The 10,902-nt window shown below is 38.1% G+C and overlaps 1 protein-coding gene across 1 annotated transcript in view; it reads right to left on the bottom strand.

Annotated features, from left to right (window-relative positions):
- LOC140239869 (uncharacterized) overlaps window positions 1–10,902 on the bottom strand; it is a 62,085-nt gene that overhangs the window by 16,487 nt on the left and 34,696 nt on the right. Inside the window, exon 14 of the mRNA XM_072319689.1 lies at window positions 7,608–8,659. Within this exon, the coding sequence (XP_072175790.1) occupies window positions 7,608–8,659 (1,052 nt within the window). The remainder of the gene's footprint in view (window positions 1–7,607; window positions 8,660–10,902) is intronic.

Raw genomic sequence — 10,902 nt, 5'->3', positions numbered from 1 at the left:
CCAAGGAAAATACAAGATTTGACCTTGCCCGGAGCTTTCTGTGGGTAAATTGTACCTTTTGAGTAAGATTAACTTCAGGTTTTTAATATATTTTTTTTTTTTTATAACCAAAATATGAAAGAGCATAATCATAAATTCCAGAAGGAATTCAAAGTTTATTTGCTGAAGATTGGTTTTAAAATGGCTGAGATATCCAAAATAGAGCAATCCTAATAAAAGGTGGGACCTAGCTTTTATTGCAATTGCTTTGTTTTACTTTGTTTTTGGATGTCTCAGCCATTCCAAAACCGATTTTCATCAAATAAACCTTGAATTCCTCTTAGAATGGTATGCTCTGTACTATTCAATAAGGGGTTCTTGGAATCTCGTATAAAGTTTAAAGCCAAATCCTTGTCTGCACCAATACTGTACCAACCCCGTTAATGAAAGAAGTAAATTTCCTAAACTGAGATACATAAGATGAAAGAAATTTGCCCCGACCTTAACGTACACGATGTCTCGTATCTAAGTGTAGATATGCGAAAGAAGGTAATCTTACGTGAGACGGACATTGCTCCTAAATATCTCTTTTTTTTTCGTGGATATAATAAACTTATTTATAATCTAAAAGACACCAAGAGCAAGCAAATGTATATGCCTTCTTGTTCGTTAGACCCTATGATGATGCCTTATAAAGCCATATCACTCACCTTACAATGACAAAAGCACATATAGTCCGACTATCAGAATCATATCAGACCCTGAATAAGCAATTATACAGCTGTACATTTTAATACACTATTACATAACTCTGAACCGACAGTAATTTTTCCTTGGACTTTAAGAATGTCCACCTTACTTGGCAGGTCTTTAGCTGTGAGAAGTAGGACGACGGTCAACAGCCAGCGCATGGCGGTCAAATCCTCGATCGACTAAGGACCCTCAAAGAAAGAAGTGTTGGAAGGATCTGTATAAGTTGGTCATGACTCGACAGCTCTACAGCTCGTTAATCACCAAAACGTAGGATTTCACAGCATGATTTCTAATATATGAAACAGTCGTACCCTCTCTTCTTCGTGGTATCCTATTTCATAAAGGTACCACTCCTTTGGCTGTAACACTATACCAGCAGGTTTGGATAATATTTCTTTCTAAGCATTGCAGGGTCGGGTGAAGATGGGTTGGCGGTGAGAAATCCTAAAGCACGGAAAACAGATAGCGAGTAATACCCGGTCTATCATAGGTACGTGTTTACTGCACACATGCACAACCACTCAGTATGCGTATTCACGATACATCAAACAGAATCATTTCGGACAGAAGATAAGTGCATGCCCGCACACTTTAAAATAATAATAATGATATTAATAATAATAATAATAATAATAATAATAATAATAATAATAATAATAATAATAATAATAATAATAGTAATAATAATAATAATAGTAATGATAATGGTAATAATAATAATGCTAATAATAATAGTGTTTTATTTATCTAAGGTAGCCTCTCAGTGTTACCACTGCTCTACCAGAGAGCCCTGCCATTACTATTACCTTAGCGTTGCCAGGTACCCATTAATAGACCTGGGTCGAAAGTGACATGATGGGTTAAAACATCTCGGCCAAGGACGATAAACATTGGGCAGGAATCGAACTCGGGTCCTCCGATTGGGAGTCGGGAGTCTTATCAACTATCTCACAGCGTCCAACAATTATTTTCATTTTATCATTATTATTATTATTATTATTATTGTTATCATTATTATTATTGTTATTATTATTATTGACATTATTGTTATTATTATTATTATTATTATTATTACTATTATTATTATCATTATTATTATTAATAGCATTATTTTATAAATGTATATATTGTATATATATATAGGTCTTATTAACCCAGGGTAACCTCTTCAGTGCTGCCACTGCTCTACCAGAGGGTCCTGCTAGTAGCGTCATCAGGTACCCACTTATACACCTGGGTCGAGAGGGACATCGTGCATAAAACATCTTGTCCAAGGACATAAGCACTGGGCGGGATTCGAACTCGAGTCCTCCGATCGGGAGTCGGGAGTCTTATCCACCATGCATTGTGACAGCTCCCCCATTCAAACGAATGGTAAAAGAAGATGGTCCTTTCATTTTTTAAAGCATTTATTTTTTGACATTGTGTTGTTTTTAAATGTAAATGCTCGCTCCGCTGTTGAAGTTTCAATACCCATTGTATTACATATTGGCGCATATGTAGTTATATAATTATGCCAACAAGTCTGTTTTCTGTTTTTCTGTGTTGAAAATAAAATACGGAAATAAAACTGCAGTGAATTGAACAGAAAGGTACTTAAACTAATCCATGCGACATTATCAAGGGATAGGGAACCGAAGGGAAACTCAATTTATAATTCGATTTCTGCAATAAAATCTTTAAAATCTTCATTTTCAAGTTCATCGAACCATATTATACATAAATGTATATAATTATCTATACATGTATAATGTATGTTGTATGCATAGAAATATATATAAATACACACACACACACACACACACACACACACACACACATATATATATATATATATATATAATATATATATATGAAGAGTTTGTTTGCAAAAACCGAAGTCCATTTTTGAAGATTTTGAAGTACGGTTTCTGTCATAAAGTACAAAATAATACCTTTTAAATGACATATTGGTCACTACATATAAAGGAACATTTCTGAAGTTATGGTGAAAAGAAGCTAAAATTTTCTAATTATTCTCTTTATTTTTCTTGACCTTTAATCGCAAATATCTCCATTTGGCAAATATGGACTTATCGGTTTTTGCGAACAAACACTTCATATATATATATATATATATATATAAGTGCATACCCTAGTAATTTTATACAAACTCAAACACTATACAAAAGACAAATAGGACAAACTCATTTCAATAGTATATAATACTGTGAATTTCTTCACATAATCTTGGTGCAATGTTACGTTCAATATTCACTTTTCTGCTCATTCCACGTGGTCCAGGGTTAAAGGTTTTAAGAAACCAGCGTCCTAAAATCGTGAGGTATACAACAATTGTGTCATAATCATACAATTGCACAAAGGGGAAAAAACTTTGCACATGTCAAACGCTTAGCTTCCCCAGATAAAAGTTTGATAATGCATCTGCAACAGATTCCTTACCAGTTTAAAGGTAAAACTCTTTCTAGTGCCAGCACTATGAATACAATTCTGTACATGTTACATCTGTTATGGAAGGGTTCAAGAATGTAGCAAATTAAAAGCACTGAATTTAGTTAAGTGTTTAGCAAACATTAAACAATTTCAATGTAATCATCCCACGAGCCGGACAATCACGAGTCATATAGCCCACGAGTTCGATATTGAAAAAAAAAAAAAGTCAAGGAGTCATACAGCCCACGAGTCATACAGCCCATGATAAGGTAAATAAGTAAAATAAGGTCCACGAGTTCGACACTAGGTAAAAACAGCCCACGAGTTCGACATTACGACACGTACTGTGTCGGTCACATGGGCCTTATTCACTTCAAGTGTCAAACGCATGGGCTGTCTTACTCGTGGGTGTCGGTCTCATGACGTGCACCCATTTTGATAAACAGTGATTATATCTACCTCTTCACCTAATATGTACACTCGGGAAAAAAAAAAGTAAACGCTTTTTCAAGTTTCGATTTCTCATAGAACATTTGGCTGAAAGCTAATGTATATCATATACCATATTGAAGGTAATTTAATTGGCTATCAATCTGGTAGGTCAACATAAAGGGAAACAGCACGCATGAGTGAACACCATTGTTTTTCTCTTTCAGGGCACAAAAGTAAAAATTGCAAAACTGAACAAGTTGTCATTCATGCGTATATGCTCTTCCATAGAACAATAAGAACAAACAAGAAATTTCACAGAAAAAGAAACATGAATTAAGTTGAAAAACTAAACCTTTGATCTCTGTGATATCTTTAAAGCCCAAAAGATCAATGAAGGCTAAAAATAATGCAGGAAAATAAAGCATCTTATGTCAAATAAAAATTCAAATGAAATAAGAAAATAAGTAATAATTAACAAAAACGGTACAAATTTGAGCTTTTTTTTTTCAAATCAGGAAATTGTAAATAATGTTTGGTTCCTGAAATTGTCACATGGATTCTTAAATGACTAGATTAAAAGAACTGAATAAATAAATTCTGCTCATTTAATCATCCTTATGCTTATCATCCCCTATGTCATTTGGAATTTGACTTGACAGAAAATTTTCATTTTCCCCTTTAGTTTCCCACTTTGTTTTTCTTAGAGGTTATAAAGAGATAAAGAGAACAAAAACTCATTTTTGCTATTTCATTCATGTCTCTCATTGTGTTAAATTGGTCTTTTGTTGTAAATGTTATCGTGAAGGGTACTTGCAAATGAAAGAGAACATGTCAATCTTAGCATTTTTTAATTTTGTGCCTTGGAGGACAAAAAAAGAATGTGCTCACTCATGCGTAAGGTTTTTTTTTAATTAACCTATTAGCGTAATAGCCAATCAAATTCCCTTCAATATGGTATATTTTATAATCCTTCCAAATGTTTAAGGTCATCCGATTGTAGATTGCTTGTTGTTCCAAAAACGAAGAAATCATGGGGGGGATCGGTCGTTTGCACATGCTGGACCTTACCTGTGGAATCAGTTGCCTCAAGCTATCCGTCACATTTCGTCACATTTCGAATGTTGACTCCTTTAAAGTTGCTCTCAAGACTCATTTGTTCATGACCATTTTCCAGTAGAATTGTATATTATGATGTATATTTTTTTTTTTCATTATCATTATTGTGTCATTCATTTTCATGTACATGCTTGTGTAAGGATTTTTGTATTTCATAACTTACTTCTTCTACTGCGCCTTGAGCACGATAACTATGTGGAACTTGCGCATTATAAGTACCCTGTATTATTACTATTATTATTATTATTATTATTATTATTATTATTATATAACACATTGATTTTCATAAAAATCTTCTATGAAAAATATGACCTCGAAAAAGTGTTTACTTTCTTTTTTTGCTGAGTAAAACAAGACAGGATAAAGAAGTTACGTAATGATACAATTTTGTTAGTGGACATACTCGTGTGCTAGTTGAACTAGCTATCACAGGACCTTCAATGTCAATGACCCTCAGGCTTTTATCGCGTTGGAGGACTTGCTACGGTATTGGCCCGCACATATAGGACGGAGAATATAAGCTGTGATAACCAGATATGAGAAGTTGTTCGTCGCAGGTGCTCTAGTTTGAACTACTAGCAACCAGTAAAAAAGAATTTTCCAAGCCATTAATAACATGATATTGGTGTGTTAAAGTCAGGTGTACATTTACTCTCATATCATTCCACTTGTATCTACGTACCTTTATGCGAGCAGTATGGATTTGCCCGTTCGTTTCCTTAGACTTAACAGTTGTATTGCTAATTTGGTGTTTTTTCATCTACATTTTTCAAGTCATTGTTGGTCTTCTCGAGAGCTGCCTGTATTGTTAAACACAAAACTAGCAACAACAACAAAAAAGAAAAACAGATATAAAAGCAAACTTCAGCAAAAGTCCGTTTTCATGATATGGGATTCATTGAATGATTGTTACGTAATACTTCACTTCTCAAATAAAATCATCAGTGCTCTCGTAAGGGACTGACCGATCTGTCCCTTGGAAAGGTCATGGGGGGGGGGGGGGTCACATGTACTAAAGTTGAGTGACAAATCCTGCCCGTTAAAGTGCAAGTGACTCCATGTTTGAATTGCCTTTATTAAAATAGTTCAGTTAATCATATAGTGGAAAAGGTGTCATCAATTTCGGACCTAAATACATACATATTTTACACATATATCATCACGAAACAGTAATATACAATCACCACAATCATTATAGACATTATATTACATTTCTCGGTACAAAGTAGTGTTTTTCTTTTTTAGGTGATGACGTCGTCCACTCACTTAATATGAAGATTTGATTTCGATTAAACCCATCACTAATCGTTGAAAACATGTCAAACTTTATAATGCCTTACAGCCTTCGGAAATCACAGAGCGACACTGTTTCCAAGACAATTTTGATATTAATTATAAGGAACGAGACATGTACATATATCAAAAGAGGTTATGGGTTATGATAAACTTGAAGTAGACGATTAAAAAAAGAATAGGATAAAATATTAAAGTCCGGTATACCGTGGACATCACGTAGCAGCAAAGGAAGAAAATGTCCATGTGATCCACAATGACATTAATCAGTTAATAGCTAGACAGTGCAAGATAAAGCTACGGTCACAGAGGTTCGTACGGCCGCCTAACAAAGAGAGTCTTTCGTACGAAGTAAAAAAAAAAAATAAAAATAAATAAATAAATCTTGGACAAGACCATCGACCAGGCTACGAATTAACGAACGGTATACGAAAGGTCTACGGAGGCTGGTTTCGTACGGCCTTCGTAAGAAGATCTTACGAAATTGTATAAAAATCGTTCGTACGGCGTTCGTAGCGGTACTTAATGGTATTTGTGAAAGATCCATTTGATAATTTAGACAGATCTTTAGTTGTACCCTTTAGTTCTCAGGATTCAGGCAAACTTTATACACCCATACTCCCTCATCGTCAAAGATGTATCGAATCACTTTCTCCTTTAATTGTTTGATATCAAAGAGGCAAGACATTCAAGACACAGTGCCAGCGCCCACACCGGCACCCATACACCTGCACCTTTACCTGTGGTACTATTGTTCTGGAAAAAAAAATTTGCATGATATTTTTTTTTTCGCTTTTGTCACGCTTTAAAGATCTACATCTACATCTACGTCGGTACTCAGCAAAGACCAATTCTGGATATGATGCTAAGGATGAAGCTTGAGTATGTGATGCCGTTGGACGGTTGTGCAAATATTTACATGGTGCAGTGCGGAGATAACATATTGTAGAGATGCGAGTCCTGAAGACGCCCAGCAATGTGGCGGTGATGGCGTCGTCTGCAGGGAGTGCATTTCATATCCTTACTGCCGTTGGCATAAAGATTATGCTTCAACTGTCACCTCCTGCAACCCCTGGCCATCAAACATATTTTTTTTTCCCCAAAAATCACCCATTGATTGTGATACTCCAGCGATTTATATATCTTTGGTCATATCATAACGTGATTATATATTTTCTTTGTACACCAGTTAAACACACCAATAAACGGCATGGAATGTGAAATGAAAACAGTTTCAGTCTTGCGAAAATATCGAAACGGTAACTGCATGTTAAAGAATCAGACATACTATCCTAATGGTTTAATTAGGTTAGCAGTTCGAGCTACCAAACTTCAAACTTTGGAGAGGAGACGACCACAGCCTTCCGACATGAGGATACAGTATAGACTATAGGCCTTGACACTGTTCCTGATTCGAGTACGGGAAGAGGCGGTTGTTGTTTGTTTGTTTGTTTGTTTGTTTGTTTTTACCGGACTTTTGTAGGACCATCTTAGAGAAGCATGGCCTATACATTCTTAAGCAGCGTACGTTTTCGAACTAGCAGAATGAGATTGAGTACTGCGCATATTCCCCGTATTTGGCCGTATTGATTTCTGTTTACGGGTTGCGGTGTCCACAATGGTGTACAGGTACGGATTAATTGATGAGTTAATAGGTAGGACAAAGACCACGAGCCAGGCGTAGACGTCCGCGCTGAGTGTGATTACACTACTCTGGACAAGGATTCCTAGAATGATGATGGGCATCCAGCAAAAGAAGTCCGTACCGACCAAGAGCGACATTTTAGCAGCCATCTTGATTTCAGCCCCTTCACTGTCTTTGCGTCCCGCCTTGTTCCTGGTAACCCGCACCCAGATAAAGATGATGATGTAGGCGATGAGTACGACGGAGAAACAAAAGAAGTTGACTCCAAGGAACAAAACAATGGAAAACTGCCAAGTTGACTCCGATGCCGCAGCAACGGTGGCATACTGCACAATACCAATCTGATTGAATGTGCGTTCGTCAACGACGCTATTGAGGTTAGAATTCTTGCGAATCAATGGCAGGCCCACACACACATCGCTTAGTCCATATGCGTCAGGGTTGAGATAATTTAGTACAACGGCACAGGTACTGAGGAGAAGAGCCAGTCCCCAGGTCATTCCTACTACAACACGAGCCGACTTGACACTGAGGCGACGTTCACTGAACGGAAAGAGAACGGAAATAACTCGATCGAGGCTGATGATGGTAATCAAGAAAACCGACGTCTCGCTGCTGAGTACAGAGATGAAGCCCGCTGCCTGACAAATGCTGCTGGTTCGCCACTCTTCGGCCCGCCCCTCCCAGAAGTAGGAATCCGAAATGACGATGTCCATAATTGCTAGGATCAGGAGATAGATTCCCATTAGGAAGTCAGAGATGGCAAGATTCAAAATTAGGACGGACTGGACTTTGGCCGTGTTATGTGAAAACTTAGCTCGAAGTCTCTGAACAATTACGTAGGAGTTTCCGATAAGTGCGCTGATCCCAAGAATCCAAATGAAAATCTTGATAGGAAGATTCTGTAGGAAAGTCATTCTGCAGGTGAAGAGGGGGTGAGCTGGTTCACCCAACGTACATACAGAGTCTCCAGGAGATATGCAACATATGCGTGGGTCGTAGACATTTCTGAAAAGAAAACAACAACAGCACAACAAATGATCATCTCAACCAATCGAACATTAACTTCAATACAGACGTGCTGACAAGGATTAATCTAGGCTATGTTGGTGATGTAAATACTACGAAAAATCAAACTATAATTTTATCATACTGTTGTAAGTGCTTTAATCTGCATTGAGCCTTTGTGTTTTTATTTTGGTTTGATTTAATTTCTCTAGTCCTCTGTTATACGTGTGTGCAGGTGGGTGTCAGGGTGTATGGTCTGATGGTTTAGATAAAGTTAATTCTATTATTGACTATATTGCAGGTATGCAAGTGTGACATAGCAAGACAGGTTTAATTCTTAATGGTCCTGTTTACCTTTGGGAGCAGTGATTTAAAAATTTTTAAGATATCACTTCCGATGCATATGTGCAGGTCAGTTGTATCACAAAACATCGTGCACACACACACACACACACATATATATATATATATATGAAGAGTTTGTTTGCAAAAACCGATAAGTCCATATTTGCCAAATGGAGATATTTGCGATTAAAGGTCAAGAAAAATAAAGAGAATAATAAGAAAATTTTTGCTTCTTTTGACCGTAACTTAAAAAATATACCTTTTTATGTAGTGACCAATATATCATTTCAAAGGTATTATTTTGTACTTTATGACAGAGATCGTACTTCAAAATCTTCAAAAATGGACTTATCGGTTTTTGCAAACAAACCCTTCATATATATATACAGTCAGACCATTATGTTATGTTACTCCCGCACGCACTGCGCACGGGGTCGCTTCGTGCGGCTGCGTGCAGGTTCGTGCGATCTCGCACGGGAGCGTATGGCTCCGTGCGCCCCTGTACGCGCCCGTGCGTAGTCGTGCACCTCCGTGCGGATCTGCACGCCCCCGTGCAGATCCGCACGCCTGCGTGCGGATCCATACTCCCTCGCACGCTGTCGCACGGACCCGTGCGGGTCGGGCGCACGGTCCCGTGCGGGTCGGGCGCACGGACCCGTGCGGCTTTTGGGTGCGATTTCGCACGGCCCCGTGCCGCCAGTGCTTGGTTCCCGCATGATCCCATCTCACCTCCCTGGTTCCCGCAGTGCTTACACGGTACGTGTGTATCAGGTGTATACCGCGTAAGAGTCCATGCGCCATTCCCCGGCTGACAGTTTCAGCGCAAGCGTGAAATGAGACGATTCCCGACAATACGAAAGGCTTGTTACTTGCGCCAAGGAGCTTCAAACCCTTGCTTGCTTATTGCCAGTCAGTCGGCAAGCCGAAAAACCCCGTCTAGAATATCCAAGTTCTCGCACGGGTGACCTCGAGTTGACCCCGCAGATCATGATCACTGAATTACGTTTTCACATGATTTTTTTTTTTAATTTGACAGGTTAAGGTTAAAACCTGAATGCAATATTGTTTAAATTTTACAAGAGACATGAAAGGTCATCGACTTCGTGCATGGCTAATTCATTACCGATGTCCCGGAAATAATGGGTTCACATACTCGTCTAAAATTCCCCTAAGAGTCTTCTTTTTCATTGTAGGGCACTAACGAACGCATACCATGTAAAAGGAAAATTATTATCCAGCTATAAGATGATACCTAAGGTGTAACGTGATGATTAGATGGGTCAGCAGCGCGCGCCAGCTGAAATCATAAGGATATCATTCCTTTACTCGGCACGAAATCGCGAAAATATTGTACTGTCCCACATATAGAAATTGACGTGTTCCATGGACAGATGGAGGCCATTTTGTGTGTTATGAGCGACCCCAGCGTAACTGACATGGTCAATTATAAGCGTCTACTAGCTGTGATATACTGTGTTTGTGTCTGTCGGTGGGCATTATGTACAAGCAGGGAGGTGAGTTGTCTCACCTCCCTGGTACAAGTAGCCTATTGCCTCTTGCTTGGCCTCTCTCTCTCTCTCTCTCTCTCTCTCTTCTCTCTCTCTCTCTCTCAACAAGTCATGAATTCACTTTACCCATCATGCCTAATCGAACTACGACATGATTGAGGTAACCGCGCCTTTTTATTCTCATAGTCAAAATCAAACTAATTCTTTACATAATTTAAAAATATATCTTCATATAATTTCTCAAAATACTCAAAAGATGGCCTCAGTCAAAACTTTCTACAAAGATTGCATACGCCAATCTTTACGGCCTAAACAAGTTTTTTAGAGAGCTATTAGTTCACCCTGTGACGATGACTTCGATTGCGTTTTGAACTTGTACCGAACTACTTT

The sequence above is a fragment of the Diadema setosum genome, chromosome 16 (genome assembly GCF_964275005.1).
Source record: "Diadema setosum chromosome 16, eeDiaSeto1, whole genome shotgun sequence".
NCBI classification, from domain to species: Eukaryota; Metazoa; Echinodermata; class Echinoidea; order Diadematoida; family Diadematidae; genus Diadema; species Diadema setosum.
Note: the sequence above shows the minus strand (reverse complement) of the source record. Positions and strands in the feature narration are given on the sequence as shown.